The following is a 25174-nucleotide window of genomic DNA, read 5'->3' as shown; positions in this document are numbered from 1 at the left end:
GTAAAGGGGGTGGAGCCATGGGCGGAGCCCGTACATGCCCCAATATCCCCTGTGGGTGAAGCCACACAATGGCCCATAGATAGAGCCCACAGGGTTAACAACATGACACAATGCACTGGTGAATTATCAGTAATTATACATTCACCGCATTCACCCCCTGTTTAAAAATGAAGTCCGGCGGGGGTGACGGGCTCATAGATTCAGTCGGTCTGGTGCCCGGATCGTACGTTGTGACCGCCGAAGCACTGGTGTTGCAGCCACTTCGGGTGGCTGTGGAAGTGGGTCCGGAGCGGGCACAGGCGTGGACTCCGGGAGCGGCTCTTCCGGAGCTTCATTCCCGTGGACCGGTGTGGCGGGTGGGAGGGAGCACGGGAACCATAAAGGGGTGGGGGCGCTGAACATGGGAGGTTGGACAGGACATAGTGTGGGGGATGCAGTAGTGGTAGTGGTGTTGGAGCCTGCGGGCACCAGGTCCCGGAGGGAGACGATATCTTGCCGGCCATCGGGGTGTTCGACGTACGCATAGTGTGGGTTGGAGTGCAGGAGCTGGACCCTCTCTACCAGGGGGTCGGTCTTATGGCTCCGAACATGTTTTCGGAGTAGGATTGGACCCGGTGTCATCAGTCAGGGCGGAAGCGAGGCCCCTGAGGTAGCTCCCCTAGAGAAAACAAACAAACGGTCATGAGGAGTCTGATTTGTGGCCGTGCAAAGGAGGGAGCTAATAGAATGGAGTGCATCGGGGAGGACCTCCTGCCAGAGAGAAACTGGGAGATTCCTGGACCGCAGGGTCAGTAGGACGATCTTCCAGACCGTCGTGTTCTCCCTCTCCACCTGCCCGTTTCCCCTGGGGTTATAACTGGTAGTCCTGCTCGAGGCGATGCCCTTACTGAGCAGGTACTGATGCAGTGCATCGCTCATGAACGACGAGCCCCTGTCGCTGTGGACATAACTGTGAAAACCAAACAGGGTGAAGACACTATGCAGGGCTTTAATGACAGTGAGGGTGGTCATATCAGGGCAGCGCATGGCAAAAGGGAAGCGGGAGAACTCATCTATGATGTTAAGGAAGTACGTGTTGCGGTTATTGGAGGGGAGGGGCTCTTTGAAATCGATACTGAGGCGTTCAAAGGGCCGGGATGCCTTTACCAAGTGGGCCTTATCCGGTCGATAGAAGTGCGGTTTACACTCCGCCTTAAATAGTGGGCGGGCTTTGTCTGCATACTGGGGGACCCACTGGGCGTAGTAGGAGAAAAATCCAAGGCACCTCTTCAGGGCCTTGGGACAGTGAGGGAGAGGGAGTTGTAGGAGCGGGGCATACGGTCAGGGTCGGGCCCTAGGACCCCGTTTTCCACGACGTAGCCGAGGATGGTTAGCCTGGTTGTGCAGAAAACACATTTCTCCTTGTTGTAGGTGAGGTTGAGATTTTGGGCGGTTTGGAGAAATCGGTGGAGGTTGGTGTCGTGGTCCTGCTGATCATGGCCGCAGATGGTGACATTGTCCAAGATCGGAAACCTGGCCCGCAGCCCGTACTGGTCCACCATTCGGTTCATTGCTCGTTGGAACACCGAAACCCCGTCCGTGACGCCAAAGGGGACCCGGAGGAAATGGAAAAGGTGGCCGTCTGCCTCAAAAGCGGTGTAGTGGCGGTCCTCCGGGCAGATTGGGAGCTGGTGGTATGCAGACTTCAGATCCACCGTGGAGAACACACGGTAGTGCGCGATCTGATTTACCATGTCTGCAATCCGGGGAAGGGGGTACGCATCGAGATGCATAAACCGGTTAATGGTCTGGCTGTAATCAACCACCATCCGGAACTTTTCCCCGGTCTTGACGACCACCACCTGAGCTCTCCAGGGGCTATTGCTGGCCTCTATGACCCCCTCCCGCAAGAGACGCTGGACCTCGGACCTACTGAACGTCCTGTCCTGCATGCTATACCGCCTGCTTCTGATGGCTACTAGCTTGCAATCGGCGGTGAGGTTTGCGAAAGGGGGGGGTGGGGGTTGATTTTTAGGGTCACGAGGCTGCATATGGTGAGCGGGGGCAGGGGCCCCCCGAACTTACGAGTTAGGCTCCTGAGGTTGCACTGGAAGTCGAGTCTCAAAAGGAGAGGGGCACAGAGGTCTGGGAGCACATACAGTTGAAAATTAGCGTACTCAGTGCCCTGTATCGCTAGGGTTGCAGTAGTGCACCCTTGGATTTGAACCGAGTGCGACCCAGAGGCGAGGGATATGGTTTGTTGCATCGCGAATATTGGGAGCGAGCAGCGTCTTGCCATGTCCGTGGCTGGTTTAGCACACTGGGCTAAATCGCTGGTTTTAAAGCAGACCAAGGCAGGCCAGCAGCACGGTTCGATTCCTGTACCAGCCTCCCCGAACAGGCGCCGGAATGTGACGACCAGGGGTTTTTCACAGTAACTTCATTGAAGCCTACTCGTGACAATAAGCGATTTTCATTTCATTTCATTCTTCATTTCATTTCATTTCATGAAGCTCTCTGTGCTCCCGAAGTCGAAAAGGCAAGGTGTCTCGTACCCGTTAACCCGGACGGCCATCATGGAGCTCCAGAGGTGCTTCGGTCGCGACTGGTCCAGGGTGACCGCGCTGAGTTGTGGGTAGCCAGTGGCGTGCTTGGAGGTGCTGGGGCGGCCCTGCGATGGCTGTCCGTGTAGGTCGTACGCGTCGAGCGGCGTAGCAGTTGGCGGCCAAGATGTCGGCCCCCATGGATCGCACGTGGCCGGCCGCGTGGGGGAGGATGACCAAGTTGGCGGCCCCCATGAGTCGCACGTGTTGTGCGGAGGCGGAGTCGACAGAACACACTGCCACCTTGCGGGGTCTGCGGGCCTGTGAGTCTGTGGATCGGGTCTGTGAGTTTGAGTTCTTAGACCTGGCCAGGCAGACCTTGGCGAAGTGTCCTTTTCGCCCGCAGCTGCTGCAGTTCGCGTTGCGGGCCGGGGAGTGCAGTCGGGGGTGTTGGGACTGGTCGCAAAAATAGCAGGGCAGCCCCCCATGATGGGCGGGCGGCCGTGCGGCACAGGCCTGGGGTAGTCTCGGGTCGGGGGCCCACGAGGGGGTCGCGTGATCGGCAGGGAACGCAGTAAGGCTCTGAAAAGCGGCCTCCAGAGAGGTAGCCAGTTTTACCGTGTCGTCCAGGTCCTGGGCCCCTTTTCCGAGTAGGCGCTGTCTCACATAGTTCGATGGGACCCCCGCCACGTAAACGTCTCGGACGGCGAGCCCCATGTGCTGAGTGGCCGTAACGGCCTGGTAGTTACAGTTGCGCGCGAGGGCTTTGAGGTCACGTAGGTAATCATCTAGCAATTCTCCGGGGCACTGGCGGTGAGTGGTGAAGACGTGTCGCGCGTATACCTCGTTCACAGGCCGCACATAGAGGCGTTCGAGTGGTGCGAGGGCCTTTGTATAGGAAGCAGCTTCGTCGAGCTGGACAGAAATGCGATGGCTCACCCGTGCGTGGAGGAGGCTCAGCTTCTGTTCGTCAGTGACGGATGGCGTAGACGACGTGCCGAGATAGGCCTTGAAGCATCAAAGCCAATGTGAAAAAATGTCTTTCGTCTCCGCGGCCTGTGGATCGAGTTCCAGTCTGTCAGGTTTGAGGGCTAATTCCATAGTAGTATTTTAAGCTGATTAAATTGATGCGACCATCAATTCTCTCGAAGACACGTGGAGAAGTAAACTGTGGTTTTAATCAGCTTAGAACTGAGCCTGCCTGTGACCGGTACAACACTGAAGGTGGCCCTGCAGGTCGGCAACTTTTATACTTCCTGTAAAGGGTGTGGAGCCATGGGCGGAGCCCGTACATGCCCCAACATATCCCCTGTGGGTGAAGCCACACACTGGCCCATAGGTAGAGCCCACAGGGTTAATAACATAACACAGCGCACTGGTAAATTATCAATAATTATACATTCACCACATCATGCACAACATTGTTTTCATCAAATCCAAATCAGGTTCATTAAAAATGGTAGCGGACGTAACTCCCAAGACAATACAAAACTGCTTATTAGCGCCTGTATCACTGGCCATGAACAATTTCAACACAGGTTACTCTACATCAGCTAAGTCTTTGGATTCTTCATCCTCGGTGCCTGGAGAATGGTTCTGCCGCTCGCTCAAGGCAGAGGCCAGGAGCGATGTTTCCTTTGACCTCCATGTCACAGACTTTGCATACATCCCGTGTCCGCAAAACTATGTTCTTCCGTAGACATCCAACTTTCCCAAATCATCTTTGGCTCTTTTAGACCATCTTGAGCCTGTCCCAAACATTATTCCTTGCTGGCTTCGTACTTACTCTTCTTTCAGCGCCACTGTTTTCCTCTCCACTTCCAGCGTGGACGCCGCCATAGAAAATGGGCGTGACTTGACTGGAAGTATTTTGGTACAAGGCATGGGGTTTGCACGCGTTTATTTATTACACGCCAGCGTCTAAAACCTACTTAAACGGTAGGTAAGTCGAAGTGGCGTAGAAGACGAGGCCTAATCCTCTGGGAGGAGGGGTTGACCTATCTTATACACCTCAAGATTGGGAATATAATTGATCAGTAAACAAAGCACAATCACGTCTAGGTTTATATCAACCTTTACAAAGTAAGACTCAATGCAAAATAACTTCAAATAGTCAACATAGGCTTAAAAGAAAGAATAAAGCAGAAATAAAACGCAAAGTTGCGCTGGTAGCCCTCAGGTCTAGAGTGGTGTTTATCGCCTTTCATTTAATACTTTTAATTCCAAGAAACCTCTTCCATTGTGTGGGGACTTTGGTCTGAATCTCAGAGAGTGTGATTGTCAGCCTCAGGGATGGTGACATCTGTGAGGGAGAATGAGTGAGGGAGCGTGGCATAGTGGACAAGCAATCCAGAGGCCAGATTAATGCTCTGGGGGAAATCTAGGTTCAAATACTACCAAAGTAGATTGTGAAATGTGAATCCAATAAATCTCTGGAATTAAAAGTTCTATTGATTGTTCATCTATACACTATCGAGGTGGAAATCTGTCATCCTTAACTGGCCTGGCCTACATGTGAGTGCAGATCCACAGCAAATGTGACTCTTAAATGCCCTCTCAGTTTAGGAATGGGCGATAAATGTTGGCCCAGCCCCTTAAGCCCACATCCCATGAATGAACAAAAAAAAAAATACAAATTGTGTGATAAGTTGTCAAGGGGCAAGAATGTGGGAATGCACTGGTGATGTCACTTGAGGCAATGTACTTCATTGGCTGTCAAACACTTTGGGATATCCTGAGGTCACGAGAGAGTCCACATGAATGCATTTTGCCTATTTTATTAAACACAGCGTACAAACAGTTTAAACAGCTTAAACTCCAACAACACCCAAGAAGCTTGGCACCATCCAGGACAAAGCATGCGACTGGATTGGCACACCATCCATCATCTTCAAAATTCCCTCCTTCCACAACAGCGCTCAGTGGCAGCACAGTGTTCCATCTATAGCATGCAATGCAACAATTCATTTTGTTGAGTTCCTTCAACAGCACCTTCCAAACCCACAATCTTTACCAGCTAGAAGGACAAGAGCAGTCGATAACTGGAAAGAGATTGGGTCGACTGGGCCTGTATTCATTGGAGTTTAGAAGAATGAGCGGAGATCTGAGTTAAACATATAAAATTCTGGCAAGGCTGAACAGACTGGATGCAGGGATGTAGGGATGTTGTTTTCCTCTGGCTGTAGGGGGGGTATCTAACATAGGAACACAGGGATGAGGAGCAGAAGTAGGCAATTCAGGCCTTTGGGCCTGCTCCGCTATTCAATCAGATCATGGTTGATCTGTTCCTGGTCTCAAATCGACCTCCCTACCTGTTCCCCATATCCCTTCATTTTTTTAAAATCAGAAATATATCTAACTCGTTGAAACATTTAGTCTCAGAATACGGGGTAGGCATTTAGAACTGAGATGAGGAGAGAGGGTGATTAATCTGTGGAATTCTTTACCACAGAAGGCTGTGGAGACCAAATCACTGAATATATTTAAGAACAACTTAGATATCTCAACTTTAAAGGTATCAAGTGGCATGGGGCAAGCGCTGGAGTATCGTGTTGAGATAGAGGATCAGCCATTGTCATAATATACACCAGTATATCATTGTGCAGACACACACTGATGGACATACAGTGGGACCAATCAACACACACAACACCGCAGCCAATCACCAGTGAGAGCACACACTATAAAGACAGGGGGCATCAGAGTTCCCGCTTATTCGAGCTGCAGCTAGCTAGGAGGACAGAGCTCACAGCCTGTAACACAGACATTCACCATGTGCTGAGTGCATCGACTGGTTAGGACAAGGTAAAGGTCTTTAGTTAAAGCTAGTATTGTATTCACCCACAGTCTGCATATGTTTAAACAGTTAATGATTCAATAAAATAGTGTTGCACTATTTCAAAGTGTTGGTGACCTGTATGTGATCCAGAACACCCAACACATCAGCCATGATCATATTGAATGGCAGAATAGGCTCGGAGGGCCGAATGGCCTACTCCTGTTCATATTTTGTATGTTTCTATCAACACCGCTATCTGTAAGTTCCCCTCCAAGTCACTCACCATCTGACTTGGAAATATATCAGCCGTTCCTTCACTGTCACTGGGTGAAAATCCTGGAACTCCCTGCCTAACATCATTGCGGGTGTACGTACCGCGTATGGGCTGCAGCAGTTCAAGATGGCTCACCACCACCTTCTGAAGGGCAATTCAGGATGGGCATCAAATTGTGGCCTAGCCAGCTACGCCTACCAACCTATGAATGAATAAAAGGAAACAAGTGAACAAATTGCAGATTAGCGAACACCAAGCCATAAGCGGCATTAGCTTGAGTTGATTAGCGACCAATTAATAACCCCATAGGAAATCTTCACAACCAGAATTGCTGACTTTAACATGCAAAGCTCCTCCTTTCACCAGCTAGTGACAGGCGCTGTCTCATATTTATTTTCTTTTATTCCCTTTTCTTCTCATGTACTTAATGATCTGTTGAGCTGCTCGCAGAAAAATACTTTTCACTGTACCTCGGTACACGTGACAATAAACAAATCCAATCCAATCCAAATATTGTCGTGAAGAGGCAGAGAAATAGATAGTCCCTTGGAAGTGATATCCTTCTCGAGTGATACCAAATACCAAGCAATTAGAGAGAGACTGTTGCGCAGTCACCACCAAGGGCAGCAGGAGCTTCAGGTCACCAGGTATTCCAGAAATCCAGGATCATGCTTTGAACACATCACACAGGTCCGGACTCTATATTTGGAGGAAGTCAAGACAGGGATTCAGATACAGGAATGGCAACATCTTGTACTCCTATTCCGCCTTCAACGCACTACTACTCACTAAAGTGCTTCACAGAAGCAGTATAAAACAAACTTTGACCCTGTACCACACACTGGTACAGATGACCAAAAGCTTAGTCAAAGTGGTTGGTTTAAAGGAGCTTTTTAAAGGAGCAGAGAGAGACAGAGAGAGAAAGAGAGAGAGAGGTAGAGAGATTTAGGGAGGGGATTCCAGAGCTTGGGTCCCCCCATGCAGCTGAAGTACCGCCACTAATGGCGGAGCGATGAGAATCGAGAGGCTGGAATTGGAGGAGGAAAGAGATCTCAAAGGGGTATAGGGGCTTGAGGAGGTTACAGAGATGGGGAGGGCTATAGGGGCTGGAGGAGGTTACAGAGCTAAGGAGGGTTGTAAAGGCTGGAGAAGGTTCCAGAGAGAGGGAGCATTGTAGGGGCTGGAGGATGTTACCAAGATAGGGAAGGGTGTAGGGGCTGGAGAAGGTCACAGAGATAGGGAAGTTGTCGGGGCTGGAGGAGGTTACAGAGATAGGTTGTAGGGGCTGGAGGAGGTTATATAGCTGGGCAGTGTTGTAGAGCTGGAGGATGTGTTATGGGCCAGGGTTTAGAGAACCCCAAAGTGTATCATGGAGTTCACCTGATCCACAACTTTTAATAGATTGTGGTATGGGGAGCACACGGTCTACTCTACAGGTGTGGTACAGCAGAAATCGAAAAGTAATTTTTAAAGCAAAACAATGTTTATTCTATGAACTCAAGTTAGCCTTTTTAAAACATACAGTGAACATCTTAGCAACCATCAATTCAAATACAACCCCCAAAGAATACAACACTAAGTAATCCTTAATAACTTCCCAAACAACATCCAGAAGACAAAAGAAACACCTTTTAACAGAAGCACATCAGGTTTACATTCACTACTGAAAACATTTATAATTCTGAATTCGCCAAATGATCAAGAGATAGTTTTTTCATGGCAGAGAGAACAGCAGTACACCTGTTTTGTCTGGCTTCAGCTCCAACACTGAAAACGAAACTAAAACACACCCTGCAGCAAACAGCCTAAAACAAAAGTAAAAAGCTGACAGACAGTCCAGCTCCACCCACACTCTGACATCACTGATAAACACCCATTTCATAAAGGTACATTTCTTAAACACCCATCTCGTAAAGGTACTCTCACATGACAGATGTTACAGAGATAGGGTGGATTGTCGGGGCTGGAAGAGGTTCCAGAGATAATTATTCTGATCAGACTACACCATGTGTTTTGAGTCAATTGATATAGTCCTGAAGAGATTTGGGGCTACTAATTGGATATTTGTTTATCAAGGGCCCAGCCTAAACACAACAGGGAGAAAGGACTCCTTTCATGTTTTGTGATTTTATAAATGAAGCAAAAGTAATTTTTTTTTCACAAGGACATCGCACTGACCTCTTTTATACTTGTGGCAAAGGCAACATACCCCCACCATTATCAGAAAACCAACTATGACTCCAATCACCGATCCAACAATACACCCTACGTTTCCTACAGAAGGAATTGGAAATGCAAGTTAATAAATGACAACATTGTTGAGTTGGGCTGCCTGTTCCACAATGTTGAGCAAGTGTCAGGGGCCAGTAAAGACTGGGAATTGTTGCCTCGGCCACCCAGACACAAGCCTTTTAAACTCTAACATAGGAACAGGAGGAGCCCATTCAGCCTCTCGAGCCTATTACACAGGAACAGGAGCCCATTCAGCCCCCGGAAACTTGTTACACAGGAACAGGAGGAGCCATTCAGTCCCTTAGCCTGTAACACAGGAACAGGAGGAGCCTATTCAGTCCCTCGAGCCCGTTACACAAGAACAGGAGGAGCCCATTCAGCCTCCTCTGACCTGTTACACAGGAACAAGATGAGACCTGTCACAGGTACACAGATCCCAGTTCATTTATACACGTCTATTGATTCTTAGAATAAAATATGATGTGAATTCATACCCTTGCTGTCAGCTGGCCCTTTGCTGCTGATTTCTGGTGTCACTGGGCTCTTTGTTATGACTAATGATCGACCAATCAGGGAAAGAGAAGAGAAATGAAGAGATAATTTAATCAATTATCTCAGGGTATTCCAAACACACTTTTGATTGGGTATACTACGTACCCAATCTTAGGCTCAGGGCTTGTGAATGTGGAGGTCGGTCAGGATTATATAATCATAGAGGATAAGGCCATTGTTCCCATTATGCCCTTTACTAGCTCTTTGAACGATCTCTCCAACTTGTCCCCACTCCTCCTCCTGCTCTTGCCCCCTCATCATTCCTGCAAACTTTCGCCCCTTCCAGTATTTTTCTAATTCCCACCTTTTCAGAGTTCCTATCAAAACTGCTTCCACCGCTCTTTCAGGCAGCATCTTCCAGATCAGATCACAACAACTCGCTGTGCAGAAAGAAATTCTCCTCATCTCCCCCAACTCCTCTGGTTCTCTTCAATCTATGTCCCCTCTGGTTGCCCACCCTCCTGCGAACTGTGAAGAAACGCCGTGCTGTGTTTAATTTAAAAAATGTTAAAAGATGTTTCTGCTTTCTATATTTGGATCTGTCAATGCCATGACACTCTATATCTCTCTCTCTCTCGTTCTGTCACTCATTCTGTTTTTCCTTTCATTTCTCCTTTCCTTTCTCTATCGTTTTCCCCCGTCACAATCTCCCACCCTTTTTCCTCTCCTTCCTATCTCTTTCAAGTTTTGGTGTTGATCAATTAATTGCTCTCCGCTCAGGGCCTGTGCCCCCATTCCCCTTGCCAACCCCTGCCCCGCCCCGGCCCGCAGGTTACCTGGCTCCGGTGTGGAGGTGCCTATCTCGGGGTCACCATTGCAGAAGTCCCCCTTACAACACGTGGGAAGCTCGTTAAACCGCATTCCGAATTCAATCATGCTGTCGACTGCCTGGCAGATTTGCGCAGAGACACAGCCCTTGCCGAAGAAAGTGAAACCAGGCACTAGAAACAGACAGAATAGAGGTTGGATACTGAGGGGATTATGCATCGGCCTCTGCTGTTTACAAGGTTTCAAAATTGTGGGCAGCAAATTGGGACAGTCGAGTGGCAGTGTTTGACCCGTGTTTAAGCTGTTTGGGACACATTTGCTGCTTCAGCTGAACAACAAGATAACAACAACTTATATCTTTGCAGCACCTGGAATATAATGAAACACCCCAAGGTGCTTCACTGTGCAACACCAGACCACATTAGGAGATGTTAGCTGGAATTCCCCAGCCACTTTCTGGCGGTGGGATTCCCTGGTCCCGCGGGCAGCGCAACCTCACCCGCGGGTTTCCTGACATCGTGGGGTGGCATCAATGAGAATTCCCATTGAGAGGCCGCCAGCGAATGGCGCGCCACCGGCGAGCAGGTGGTTGGGGGAACAAGAGGCTCCAGCCCTGTTATCACATTTTTTAAAAGAAGCGAGAGTGAGAGGCGGAGAGATTTCGAGAGGGAGAGCACAGGTCAGGACCCAGGCAGCAGAAGACATGGGTGGCCATGGTGGAGCATTTGTAACCGGGCAAAATCAGGAGGTTCAACACTTTGGAGAGTTCTGGGAATGCAGGAGGTTTTAAGATTTAGGGATTGATGGGGGGCGGGGGGGGGGGGGGGGAACAACGCCATCATGGAATTTGAAAAGAAGGATGAGAATTTTAAAGTTAACTGGTTGGATTCTTCATTCCTGGGACTAAGTGTTGATGCCAGGGCAGGATTAGTGGAGTTCTACAACAGCGAAACTGGGACCGCACCTGGACCAATTCAGCAACCGTTAAGGGGCTAGCATCGGCGTCATGTGGAACACGATCGATTCCAATGAGTAATGGTGCGGGATTCGCCGGGTTCAGAATGGACACCCGGAGGCTGACAAGCTGCAGCCACATATACACACTGCACTCCACACACACACCATCCCAGCCAACAAGATGGCAGCAAGACGAGCAGCCCCGAGGTTTACAGATGCGGAACTGGAGACCTTGCATTAAACCGTGGAGGAGAGGCAGGCGGCCCTGCAGCCCAGGATGGGAAGGAGGCTGCCGGCCGCCGCCATTCACCGGGCCTGGGCGCAGGTAGCAGAGGGAGTCAGTGCCATGGGCAACACCATGAGGACCGGCCAGTCGTGCCAAAATAAACTGCACAACCTCCTCAAGGTGCGGTCAGGAGAAGGCTGCAACCAGCGAGATAAACAAAAGAGATTATTATTTAAATGATAAAATATTAAAACATGCTGCTGTGCAGAGAGACCTGGGTGTGCTAGTGCATGAGCCGCAAAAAGTTGGTTTACAGGTGCAACAGGTGATTAAGAAGGGGAATGGAATTTTGTCCTTCATTGCTAGAAGGATGGACACAGTAAGAAGTCTTACAACACCAGGTTAAAGTCCAACAGGTTTGTTTCGATGTCACTAGCTTTCGGAGCGCTGCTCCTTCCTCAGGTGAATGAATAGGTATGTTCCAGAAACATACATATTGACAGATTCAAAGATGCCAGACAATGCTTGGAATGCGAGCATTAGCAGGTGATTAAATCTTTACAGATCCAGAGATGGGGTAACCCCAGGTTAAAGAGGTGTGAATTGTGTCAAGCCAGGACAGTTGGTAGGATTTCGCAGGCCAGATGGTGGGGGATGAATGTAATGCAACATGAATCCCAGGTCCCGGTTGAGGCCGCACTCATGTGTGCGGAACTTGGCTATAAGCTTCTGCTCGGCGATTCTGCGCTGTCGCACGTCCTGAAGGCCACCTTGGAGAACGCTTACCTGGAGATCAGAGGCTGAATGCCCTTGACTGTTGAAGTGTTCCCCGACTGAAAGGGAACATTCCTGCCTGGTGATTGTCGCGCGATGTCCGTTCATTCGTTGTCGCAGCGTCTGCATGGTCTCGCCAATGTACCACGCTTCGGGACATCCTTTCCTGCAGCGTATGAGGTAGACAACGTTGGCCGAGTCGCATGAGTATGTACAGCGTACCTGGTGGGTGGTGTTCTCACGTGTAATGGTGGTATCCATGTCGATGATCTGGCACGTCTTGCAGAGATTGCCATGGCAGGGTTGTGTGGTGTCGTGGTCACTGTTCTGAAGGCTGGGTAGTTTGCTGCAAACAATGGTTTGTTTGAGGTTGCGCGGTTGTTTGAAGGCAAGTAGTAGGGGTGTGGGGATGACCTTGGCAAGATGTTCATCTTCATCGATGACGTGTTGAAGGCTGTGAAGAAGATGTCGTAGTTTCTCCGCTCCGGGGAAGTACTGGACGACGAAGGGTATTCTGTCGGTTGTGTCCCATGTTTGTCTTCTGAGGAGGTCGGTGCGGTGTTTTGCTGTGGCGCGTTGGAACTGTCGATCGATGAGTCGAGCGCCATATCCCGTTCGTACGAGGGCATCTTTCAACGTCCGTAGATGTCTGTTACGCTCCTCCTCGTCTGAGCAGATCCTGTGTATACGGAGAGCTTGTCTATAGGGGATGGCTTCTTTAATGTGTTTAGGGTGGAAGCTGGAAGCATCTCCACATCATAGAGGAATGGAGTTTAAGACGAGGGAGGTTATGCTGCAATTGTATAAGGTGTTAGTGAGGCGACATCTGGAGTATTGTGTTCAGTTTTGGTCTCCTTACCTGAGAAAGGACGTACTGGCGCTGCAGGGTATGCAGAGGAGATTCACTAGATTAATCCTAGAGGTGAGGGGGTTGGATTACGAGGAGAGGTTGAGTAGACTGTACTCATTGGAATTTAGAAGGATGAGGGGGGATCCTATAGAAACATATAAAATTATGAAGGGAATAGATAGGGTAGATGCGGGCTGGTTGTTTCCACTGGCGGGTGAAAGCAGAACTAGGGGGCAGAGCCTCAAAATAAGGGGAAGTAGATTTAGGACTGAGTTTAGGAGGAATGTCTTCACCCATCAAAGGGTTGTGAATCTATGGAATTAATTGCCCAGTGAAGCAGTTGAGGCTTCTTCATTAAATGTTTTTAAGATAAAGATAGATAGTTTTTTGAAGAATAAGGGGATTAAGGGTTATGGTGTTCGGGCCGGAAAGTGGAGCTGAGTCCACAAAAGATCAGCCATGATCTCATTGAATGGCGGAGCAGGCTCGAGGGGCCAGATGGCCTACTCCTGCTCCTAGTTCTTATGTTCTTGTGAGATGCGAGAAGATTGCAGTGGGACTGTCGGACGTGCAGCCTCTCACCGCAGCAGAACAGAGGGCACTGGACGAGGTTGGAGGGCCTGAAGAAAGAACAGTCACCCAGGGACTCACTGCAGTCCAGACGGGTTTCGGGCTTCTGGAACGGACGGTTCCATCGATTGTGGAGATGCAGTCGCAGAGCCAGGGACTACATGAGTGTCAGCGAGCATCCAGCACCTGCAGGCGCAGGTTTTAGAGTCCAATCGCAAGCAGGAGCAGGAGGTGGTGCCACCCATGCATGCCACCCAAGCCAACACCGCACGGGTGGCGTCCGTGGTAGAGGACTCGGGGCCAAAGATTCCGGCCATGATTCACAAGTTCAAGGCCTGGGGCAAGCTGTGGAGGCTGTGCCTGAGACCCAAAACAGGGCTGCCCAATCAAAGGCAGCCATATAGCAGAGCCACCCGGATATTGCAGCTGCGCTCCAATGTATGGTCCAATTATAGCAGGCCATGGCTGAGAGTGTCGGCAGCATTGCCCTGGCTCTGGCCTACATGGCACAGAGCCAGGGGGAGGCGACCCAGTCTCAGAGGGGGATGGCGCAGTCATTGGCTCATGTGGCACAGACCAAGAGGGCGGTGACAAAGTCGCGCAATGATGTGATACAGTCCCAGACGGAAGTTGCCTGGAACTGTATGCAGCATGAGAGCATGCAGATCCTGGTCGAGACGAGAGCAGCCTCCAGGACTGGCAGCGCCAGGTGCCGGATGGCCTCAGGGGTTAGCTCCGCTCGCAATCCCGTCCCATGAAGTAGCCCAGGGGCCATCAGGCAAACCAGGGGAGGAGGAGATGATGGGATCCGTGCCGGTGAGTCCTTCAGGGGCGGTGCCGGAACACGACTGTTGGTTAAATTCCAATATCCATTGTCTGTGGGGGATGAAAGGTCATGGTGTCCCGTCCCCCCCGTGCCCAACCAGGCCCAACAGGCTATATGGTGGCTCTGGTTGGCACTGCAGACCTGCCCCACTTGTCTCCCTTCCCTCCCATCCCGCATCCCTGGCCTCATCGGTGGGGGCCTCTGACCCTGGCGCCCGTCCCTGCTTCCAGGGACACCATCGGCTAATGTTGTCCATGCCAGCTCTACGCTCCACGGCCCAACCTTCAGCGATCCCTGTAGGGGCTACTGTGGACATTGTCCTTGGATGGGTAGAGTAATGCCCTGCCGGCGACTGACGGCCGGTTGGGGGGGAGGGGGGTGGGGGGGATGGATGCAGAGGGTGATGGGATGGAGGGTGGGGTGTGCAGGGTGGTGGGGTGGGGGCACCCATACAGCCAAAACCATGGGCCACGTTGGGTGGTCAGTGGGCTGCGCAGCAAGATAACTGTCTTGCTGGCCACATCGATATGGTCCATGCCTGGATATCCCGGTCCGATGGGGGGTCACCCTGACCCCACTGCCCATCCCCTGGTCACCCCCTGTTTCCACCCAGCCCTGGCAGGCCCCCCCACGCAGCCAGCCCGGCCAGTGTCAGGACCGGCACCCCACGGTCATGCCTCTGCATGTCCTATCTCCTCTCTCTCCCTCATCAGCCACGGCGCCTATTTACCAATTTTTAAAAACACAAATGAACCAAGCCGTCGGGAATTCCCCAAAGGATGCGAATGATCGCGGAGGCCCTGGAAAAAACCGGGTCAGGCCCGCGACTGATATGCGAATGGCATTTACTGTAGGTGCGGAGTAGAACGCATTGACACCACTGTCGAGGCATCGGAGAAATGTGATTTGGCGTGAACCCAGCGCCCGCAATGATTTCACTGTCAAGACTGATTATCCGCCCAATCCTCTTTCCAGATTTTGCCGTCGACTGATGGGGAATCCCGCCCAATGTGTTGCTTGACCGGGATTCAGTGTGGTTCAGTGAGCATAGTGGTGATAGGGGAGGGGAACTTTGTAAAGGGTAAAAACATAAGAACATAAGAACTAGGAGCAAGAGGAGACTATCTGGCCCCTCGAGCCTGCTGATCGTTTTGTGGACGCCGTTCCACTTAGCAGCCTGCTCACCATAACCCTTAATTCCTTTACTGTTCAAAAATCTATCTATCTTTGCCTTAAAAACGTTAAATGGGTTAGCCTCAACTGCTTCACTGGGCAGGGATTTCCACAGATTCACAACCCTTTGGGTGAAGAAATTCTTCCTCAACTCGGTCCTAAATCTCCCCCCTTATTTTGAGACTATGCCCCATAGTTCTAGTTTCACCTTCCTGTGGAAACAACCTCCGTGCTTCTATCTTATCTATTCCCTTCACTATTTTATATGTTTCTGTAAGAACCCCCCTCAATCTTTTAAATTCCAATGAGAAAAGGCATAGTCTAATCAGTCTCTTCTCATAAGCCAATCCTCTCAACTCTGGAATAAACCAAGTGAATTTCCTCTGCACCCTCCCCAGAGACAGTACAACCTTTCTTAAGTAAGGAGACCAAAACCGTACACAGTACTCCAGGTGTGGCCTCACCAGCACCTTATACGACTGGAACATAACTTCCCTGTTTTTAAACTCCATCCCTCTAGCAATGCAGGACAAATTCCCATTTGCCTTCTTAATTACCTGCTGCACCTGCAAACCAACTTTTTGCGATTCATGCACAAGGACACCCAGGTCCCTCTGCACAGCAGCATGCTGCAATTTTTTACCATTTAAATAATAGTCCATTTTGCCATCTTTCCAACCAAAATGGATGACCTCACATTTACCAACTTGTACTCCACTTGCCAGACCCTTTCCCACACACTTAAACTATCTGCATCCCTCTGCAGACTTTCAGTGTCCACTGCACACTTTGTTCTACGACTCATCTTAGTGTCATCTGTGAACTTTGACACATTACACTTGGTCCCCAACTCCTAATCATCTATGTAAAGTGTGAACAATTGCGGTCCCAACATTGGTCCCTGAGGCACACAACTAGCTCTGATCAACAAACGAAAAACACCCATTTATCCACATTCTTTGCTTTCTGTTCGTTAACCAATCCTCTACCCATGTAAATACATTAGCAGGAATGCTGTACACCTTTATCTAGCAGCAGCCTTTTGTGAGGCAGCTTGTCAAATGCCTTCTGGAAATCCAGATACACCACATTCCCTGTTGTCCATCATGTTCATAATCATTCCAGTAAATTAGTTAAACATGACCTGCTTTTCATGATCCCATGCTGCGTCTGCCCAATGGGACAATTTCCATCTAGATGTCTAGCTGTTTCTTCCTTGATGATAGATTCAAGCACAGGGGCTGGTCTAGCACACGGGCTGGTTTAGCACAGGGCTAAATCGCTGGCTTTGAAAGCAGACCAAGGCAGACCAGCAGCACGGTTCAATTCCCATACCAGCCTCCCCGAACAGGCGCCAGAATGTGGCGACTAGGGACTTTTCACAGTATCTTCATTTGAAGCCTACTTGTGACAATGACGATTTTCATTTAATTTCATTTTCATTTCCCCCACTACAGAGGTTAAGCCAACCAGCCTATAGTTCCCCACCTTTTGTCTACCTCCTTTTTTAAACAGTGGCATCACATTTGCTGTTTTCCAATCTGCTGGAATCACCCCAGAGTCCAGCAAATTTTGGAAAATTACCACAAGGGCATTTGCTATTTTCCTCGCCATCTCTTTTTGGAATCCTGGGATGCAATCCACCGGGGCCAGGAGACTTGTCTACCTTTAGTCCATCAGCTTGCCCAACACTACCATCATAGTGATAATGACCACCTGCCATCGCCTTCTTGCCATCAATTATTGCCGTGTTATTTGTGTCTTCCACTGTGAAGACCAACACAAAATACCTGTTCAATGCTTCGGCCATTTCCTCGTTTCCCATTATTAAATCCCAGACAGCAGATTTTGAAGTAGATCCAGGAGCATACCGGAATTGTTAGATCCAGTGGTAACAAAGTGTTGCAGCCAGTAGATAAGCTGAACACAAAGACGCAGTCGAGAGGGGCAGAACTCCCATTCAGTTCATCCAAAGGTGACTTTGGGATCTTTTACATTGAGCAGAGAGAGCAACCCACAGTTGAAGGCCTCCTCCGAAAGGTGGCACCACTGACAGAGCAGCACACCCTCTATGTGGACATCATAGAGTCAGGGGAGAGGACCCATCAGTAAACAAAATGTGATGGGGGGGGGTGAGGAGGAAGGAAATTAATTGAAAGCCTCACGCCGCTGGCAGAGGATTGTACGTACAACGGTCCGTGATGCCTGAGACATTCATGCAGCGATTTTCTGCCCCAACGCACTTCACCGTCTGTTCAGAGTCCCTGCAGGAATCGGACGAGTTGCTGAAACACCCTCGACATTGCAGTCCATTCGCCGTGTCATTCAGAGGTGCTGAAATACAAATAAAAGCTGTTATGACCAGAGGAGATGGTAATCAGCCAGTAAACCAAATCCCAGAGCGAAGCTTGGCTTGAGGGTCATATCCTGTTTTGTGTATTCTGAAAATGAGAAGGACCCCAGCAGCAAGAAGTCTGGTAACACTTTGTTAAAGGTTTATTGAGGAGAAGAAAAGAAAACTTAAACATGCAAGACTATGATTACACAGTTAAAAACAGACTTACAAAATATTCTCCTCAAAAGACTCCATTATTAGGCAGACCCCCAAGTAAACACCTCCAAGGCAACACTAGATAATTAAAAACAGAAAATGCTGGAAAAAATCAGTAGGTCTGGCAGCATCTGTGGAAAGAAAGAGAAAGAGCGACAAGAGTTAATATTTAAGACTGTATGATCTTTCTTCAGAGCTCTTTTACTCCCTCATAGCTATGAAAACTATAATAACTATAAAAATCCATTAATGGTGACTTCTGGTGACGAGGATATGCTGTGAAGTCGCACATCAGCTGTCTCCGACCCTCCTGCGAACCTCAAAAATAGCCACTTTTCACCTGAAAAAAAGAGCAACCCATCCCCACGGTTTTAGCAGAACAGGGAATAAAAGGATGTCGAACAAAAGTTAATCCAGGTGCCGACCAGAGACCAGGAGTGAGAAGAGCCTGGAGCAGCAACGGGCGGATGAACCGACCGGAGCATGAGACGTCGAAATCCGAACTTCGTCTGAGCGAGAAGGCACGACTAGCCGCACAAGAAGCCCTCCCTCAGCAGGGGATTGCTGGATGGCGTTCCTTTCAAGAGCATTGAGGGAGCACATAGGCGAGACAAAATCGGACATTCAGGCAGCGGTGAAGGGCATTGTAGAGGAAGCCCTGGCACGCATGCAACTGGCCCTGGACAAAGCTGAAAAGCGATTGGAGGTCCAGGAGGGGACGATCACGGACCTGGGAAGGGCAGCAACGGACCAGAGCGACCGGATCGTCGTCCAAGAAAAAGAGGTGGCGAGGCTGGTCGCGACACAAGACATCCTGAAAGGAAAGGTCAAAGATCAAGAGAACCAGACGAGGAGCCCGAACTTGCGAATCGTGGGCCTACCAGAGGGGATCAAAGGTAAGGACCCCACAGTTTTCGTGGCCCAAATGCTGGGTAACCTGGAGGGAAGGGAGAGCTTCACCAACCCACCAGAGGTAGACAGAGCACACCGGGAGAGAATTCTGCGCTGGGCCAGGCATTCCAAATACTGCTGCTGGGAAGGATATAAGATCCGGATATACCAGGACATTGAGGCTGACCTGGCCAAGCACTGGGCCGAGTTCAAAAAAGCAAAGGCTGCGCAGTACAAGAACAGCTTAAGATTTGGAATGCTGTACCCAGCCAATCTCCGACCATGCTCCACACTACATGGATGTGAAGTTGGAGACGGGCAATGCCCAATGCCCCCCATGGAGGTTGGACATGACCCTCCTGGCTGACAAGGATTTCTTCGAGAAAATATCACAGGCCAGAGACGCGTATATTACTAACAACCAGAATGGGGAGGTCTCCCCCTCCATGTTCTGGGAGGTGTTAAAGGCTGTGATCAGGAGACAAATTAAGGCTTTTAAAGCACAAAGAGACAGGGAAGAGAGGGCGGCTAGGCAACAGCTAGTTGACTCCATACTGGAGGTGTACCGGCGATACTCCGAGCACCACTAGCTTCATGCAGGCAGGGAAGGCACCGGCATCGGACGGATTCCTGGCAAACCTCTACAAAAGATTCACACTGCCGCCTATGCTAGCACAAGCCTCAATCTCACTGATACCTAAAGAAGAAAAAGACACAACAGAATGTAGTTCCTATAGCTACTAAATGTTAATGCAAAAATAATGGCCAAATTTCTAGCCAAAAGGCTAGAGGACCTCGTGCCTGAGGTGATTGCAGAGGACCAAACGGGCTTTGTCAAAGGTAGAATTGAATGCAAGTACCTCATTGAGGTACTGGAGTGGCTCGGGCTTGGAGCAGCGTTCACCGCCTGGGTGAAACTCCTGTACAGCATTCCCACGGCAAGCGTAGGGACAAAACACCACCAGCTCTAAGTACTTCCAACTGCATAGGGGCACAAGGCAGGGATGCCCATTATCCCTGCTGCGGTTCGCCTGAGCAAAACTCATCTTATTACAATACAGTGTCTGATTGTGAATAACCATGGGAAGCATGATTAGCACTGCTGCCTCACAGCTCCAGGGTCCCAGGTTCAATTCTGGCCTCAGGTGAATGTCTGTGTGGAGTTTGTACATTCTCCCCGTGTCTGCGTGGGTTTCCTCCGGGTGTTCTGCTTCCCTCCCACAGTCCAAAGATGTGCATGTTAGGTGGATTGGCCATGCTAAATTATCCTTCGAGTCCAAAGGTTTGGGTCAGGTTACTGGGTTATGGGGATAGGATGGAAGCCTGGGCACTCTTTCCAAGGGCCGATGCAGACTCAATGGTCCTCCTTCTGCACTGTTGATTCTATGGTTCTATGAACAGGTTTCACCGCCTGGGTGAAACCCCTGTATAACGCCCCTACGGCAAGCATATGGACAAACACCACCAGCCCCATGTACTTCCAGCTGCACAGGGGCAGGGATGCCCGTTATCCCCGCTGTTGTTTGCCTTAGCGATAGAACCACAAGTGATTGCGCTCAGAGCGGCAAAGAATTGGGAGGGGATCTAAAGAGGAGGCACAGAGTCTCACTCTACGCAAATGACCTGCTCCTCTACATCTCAAACCCGCGAAGCAGCATAGAAGGAATCATGACACTCTTGTAGCCTTCTCGGACTACAAACTCAATGTGAGCAAAAGCGAGATTTTCCCGGTGAACCCGCGAGGGGGAGGGACAGAGCTGTTTAAACAGGCTGGGCACAAATTCCACTACCTGGAGAACCCAATCGTCCATAACTGGACAGGGGTTCACAAATGGAACTGACCAGCCTGACGAAGGACGGAAAAAAGAACCTGCAGCGATGGAACACACTCCCACTCTCCCTGGCAGGAAGCACGCAGACGATCAAAATTAACGTACTGCCCAGGTACCTCTTCCTACTTCGATCCATCCTGATCTATATCCCCAACTCCTTTTTCAACTTACTGGAGAAACTCATTATGGCGTTCATGTGGGCGGGCGGGTGGGGGGGGAGGGGGGGGGGGCGGGAGAATGCAAGGATCCCAAAGAAAGTACGATCGGGAACAAAATCCATGGGGGGTCTCGCCCTCCAAACCTGCAATATTACCACTGCCAGATACAACAGAGAGAGTAAAGGGGTGGATAAAAAAGCCGGAAGCTGAATGGGTGCTCACAGAGGACGTTTCCTGCAAGGGGATCTTCCTCTGGGCCCGAGCCACGGCATCACTCCCATCCCCACCCAAGAAGCATTCAACCAGCCCAGTGGTGGTGGCAACACTCCAGTCATGGAATCAACTGCGACAACATTTCGGCCTAACCGAAATGTCTGACAAAGCTCCCATCTGTAACAACCACAAGTTTGTGCCAGCACTCATTGATGCCTCCTTCAAAAGGTGGAGACCGGACTGGGGATGCTGACAGCTCGGGGCCTGTACACTGACAACAGCGTAACAATGCTCGAAGAGCTGACGGAAAGATTCCAACTTACAGGGGGCAATGAGTTCAAGTCCCACCAACTCAAAAACTTTCTGTGAAAAGAAACAAGGACATACACACGACCGCCACGACAGTCACTCCTAGAGGAACTGCTGGACGTGGACATCATCGGGAAAGGGAACTGTTGTGACATGTACAAACGACTGCTAAGGAGGGCCGACACCGGACGAGACAAGGAAAAAGTGGGAGGAAGACTTGGGATTTGAAATAGGGTGGAGACTCTGAAGCGAACCACTGCACAGGGTCCACTCCATCTCCACACGCGTGAGGCTCAACCTAACACAGCTAATAGTGGTACATAGAGCCCACTTGACAAGGACCCGAATGAGCAGGTTCTTCCCGGAGGTGGAGGACACATGTGAATGGTGCCAAGGAGGCCCAGCCAACCACGCGCACATGTTCTGGTCTTGCTCCGACTTGCTGGGTACTGGACAGCCTTCTGGAATATAGTGTCCAAGGTGGTGGGCATGAGGGTGGAGCTGGGAGAATGTGCAATTTGAATCAGCCATCTAGTCAAGACAGAAAAGCTTTGGGTTACCAAAAGCATTCACCAAGGTGGTGGGGATGAGGGTGGAGCTGTGCCTGAGAGTGGCAGTCTTCGGGGTATCGGAACAGCCAGATCTCTTCATGGGGAAGAGGGCCGACGGACTTGCCTTTGCTTCCCTGATCACACTCCGGAGAATCCTGCTCGGTCAGCAGCACCACCCAAAGCTGCAGACTGGCTGTCCGAGCTATCGGAATTTCTCCAAATGGAGAAAATCAAATTCGCCATCCGTGGGTTGGAGGATGGCTTCCACTAAACGTGGGAGCCGTTCATTCGGTTGTTCCAAGACCTGTCTGTAGCCAACAACTAGGTAGCCAAAGATCAAGAAAGAGTTGCCATGACATAGAAAGGAAGAAAGGGGGGGGGGGGGGGAAGAAGGGGGATTGGGAAACCAGAAATTCCACCAAACCCAACAGGAGAGCCAGGGGAATCAAGGGAGGGTGGTGGAGGGCAGAAGTAACAACAATGGGAATCAGGGGAGTGAAAGGAGTGAGGAAAACAGTCAGGGAGTGATACACGGGACCAAAACGGCCACAGCAAACGCTGTGAGCGAAGGACAAAAGAACAGAAAGGGGAAACTGTGATATATCCATGTAAATAGTTAAAACTGATCTCGATGTAAATAACTCTAATGGTATTCCCTCTGTACTCTCATACACAACTCTCACTGTTCTGTTCGTATTTATATTTGTTTTGTACACCAAAAAAAACAATTTAAAAATTTTTTAAAAATAAATGTCCAGAAATATTACCCACGCTGCTGTTATTTTAATAAAGGCATACCACATGACCTCTCATGCCAACTTCCACTCTGCTGTGGAAAACCAAGAAACCTTAAGACACAAGAATGCTTTTGATAACAGAAGACTTTTCTGTCTTGACTAGATGGCTGATTCAAAATGCACATTCTCCCAGCCCGGAGCTCTTTTCAGCAGGCCTTCCCCCATTGTGACAAAATATCATATTTTTCAATATTTTCCCAATACCACTGTGCTATACTGTGAAACAGGCTTGTGTGTATGTGTGTTCAGGTGGGTGTGACTCATGGAATCAAACTAAAGGCACTTTGACTGCAAGATCAAAAACGTCAAAAAGAGGTTTGGTGTGAAAGCAAGTATTTGGAAGTCGAGATGAGCAAGGTGGGAAGAGTGAGCAGCATAAATAGAAATTTGCATTATGGAGTTAAGTGGTTGGGGGGGGGGGGGGTTGACCTGAGGTTTAACTGTTGTATTTCAAAAGAAAAATGTACAATTGGCAGAGATTGCAAATTAATATGGCAAAATATTAATTTTATATATACCCAAAAGTGGTAGGCATAAAATAACATGAACAATCGACATGTTCTGAGAAAGAGATCTTCCAAAGGGATGTAAATACAATGATGAAAGGGCAAAAACATGTTAAAAGAGAGATGCAAGGTTGTTAAGCAGCACCCTCAGAGAAGAAAATTATTTTATCATTGGCTTTCCAGTGTCCAATGAGAGAGGGAGAAACCTGGAAATATTTTTCCTGTAGCAACAGTGAATGTTTGTGGTAATCTTCCTGGAATTCTTATATTGAAAATCCATGAGGACTGGTGCCTAAAAGAGCTCTGAGTTTAACTAAGAAGAAATCTTTTCGGAAGGTTTTTTTGGAACGACTTTAACTGTGTAATTGTAATCTTGTGTGTTTAGGATTTTTTCTTCAATTTTATGTTTATATTTATTATTTAAAGTCTCCAAAATAGGTTTGAAACTTTTGCTCCTGACTTCAGTGCAGATTCCTAGTCATAATAAAATACAAATTTCAAATCATTGTGATGGTTTGATCCAAGTTTCCTTTTGGGAGTTGGTCTGCTCGACAATGACCAACTGAATATCATAACAAAATTGGGGGCTTTTTATTTTTTAATTCCTTGATTCGCTTGGAATTGGTGAGTCTGAAGGCTATGAGTGTGAGGATAACACTGAAGTCAGAAGTTGGTGTTGGAAAATATGTCAAAATTATAAGAGATGCAGGAGCTAGTCAGTCCTTAATGTTCTGAGACAATGTTACTTCTTGTCCTGAGGGGGTATTGCAGGAAAAGTATTATTAAGTGGAATTCAAGGAAAAACTGAAAATATTACACTTGTAAGGAGAATTTAAAAAGTAGTTTGAAAACAGGCAAAGTGATTGTTGGGGTAGTGGAGAAATTGCCCATCGCAGGGATTCAAGTTATTCTCGGAAATGATGCAGCTGAGTCATAGAATCATAGAATTTATTGTGCAGAATGAGTCCATTCGGTCCATCGAGTCTGTACCGGCTCTTGGAAAGAGCACCCTACTTAAGCCGATGCCTCCACCCTATCCCCGTCACCCAGTAACCCCAGCTAACCTTTTTTTGGACACTTAAGGGCAATTTATCATAGCCAATCCACCAAACCTGCACATCTTTGGATTGTGGGTGGAAACCGGGGCACCCGGAGGAAACCCACGCAGGCACTGGGAGAACATGCAGACTCTGCACAGACAGTGACCCAAGCAGGGAATCGAACCTGGGACCCTGGAGCTGTGAAACTACTGTGCTAACCACAAAGCAGTCAAAAATGTTGGCAATGCCAACAGTAGTCGACCCAGCCTATGGGGATGCAATCAATAGAAGTGTTGCAGAAAGAATATCCTGGATTGTTTCCAGACTGTGTTGTAACAAGATCACAGGCTCACAAGTCAAAACAGGAAGAAGAGAAGTACAAAAGCAAGAGGAAGGATCTTGAAATTCAGTTTGTGGAAACTATATTTTGAAAAGATTGTTCAGACGGGGAAGTTTGAAGAGAACGAGGCTGAAGTGTTTAGCTCAGTGAAATTTGTGGAGTTACAGCAGTAAGATCATGAAAAAGCAGTTATACTGGACAGCTTATTCTGAAACAGAGGCAGAATGCGACAACAATCTCTCCCTCAATGTTGAGTCAGAGTATAGGAGGGAGAGAGAGAACCTAGTGGCATGGTGTAATGACAACAATCTCTCCCTCAATGCCAGCAAAACTAAAGAGCTGGTCATTGACTTCAGGAAGCAAAGTACTGTACACACCCCTGTCAGTATAAACGGGGCCGAGATGGAGATGGTTAGCAGTTTCAAATTCCGAGGGGTGCACATCTCCAAAAATCTATCCTGGTCCACCCACGTCGACGCTACCA

At 49.1% G+C, this 25174-nt stretch overlaps 1 protein-coding gene across 1 annotated transcript in view; it reads right to left on the bottom strand.

The window, feature by feature from the left end:
* Positions 1–5283: 5283 nt before the first annotated feature.
* The window catches only part of LOC140386564 (uncharacterized), a 67501-nt gene continuing 47610 nt past the window's right edge, over positions 5284–25174 (bottom strand). The window contains exons 7-11 of the mRNA XM_072468986.1: positions 17693–17836; positions 10135–10299; positions 9301–9360; positions 8753–8848; positions 5284–7273 (exon numbers count right to left, since the gene is read on the bottom strand). Coding sequence (XP_072325087.1) covers positions 7257–7273; positions 8753–8848; positions 9301–9360; positions 10135–10299; positions 17693–17836 — 482 coding nt within the window. The 3' untranslated portion in view covers positions 5284–7256. The remainder of the gene's footprint in view (positions 7274–8752; positions 8849–9300; positions 9361–10134; positions 10300–17692; positions 17837–25174) is intronic.

This window comes from Scyliorhinus torazame, chromosome 12 (assembly GCF_047496885.1).
Source record: "Scyliorhinus torazame isolate Kashiwa2021f chromosome 12, sScyTor2.1, whole genome shotgun sequence".
In the NCBI taxonomy this organism is placed as follows: domain Eukaryota; kingdom Metazoa; phylum Chordata; class Chondrichthyes; order Carcharhiniformes; family Scyliorhinidae; genus Scyliorhinus; species Scyliorhinus torazame.
Note: the sequence above shows the minus strand (reverse complement) of the source record. Positions and strands in the feature narration are given on the sequence as shown.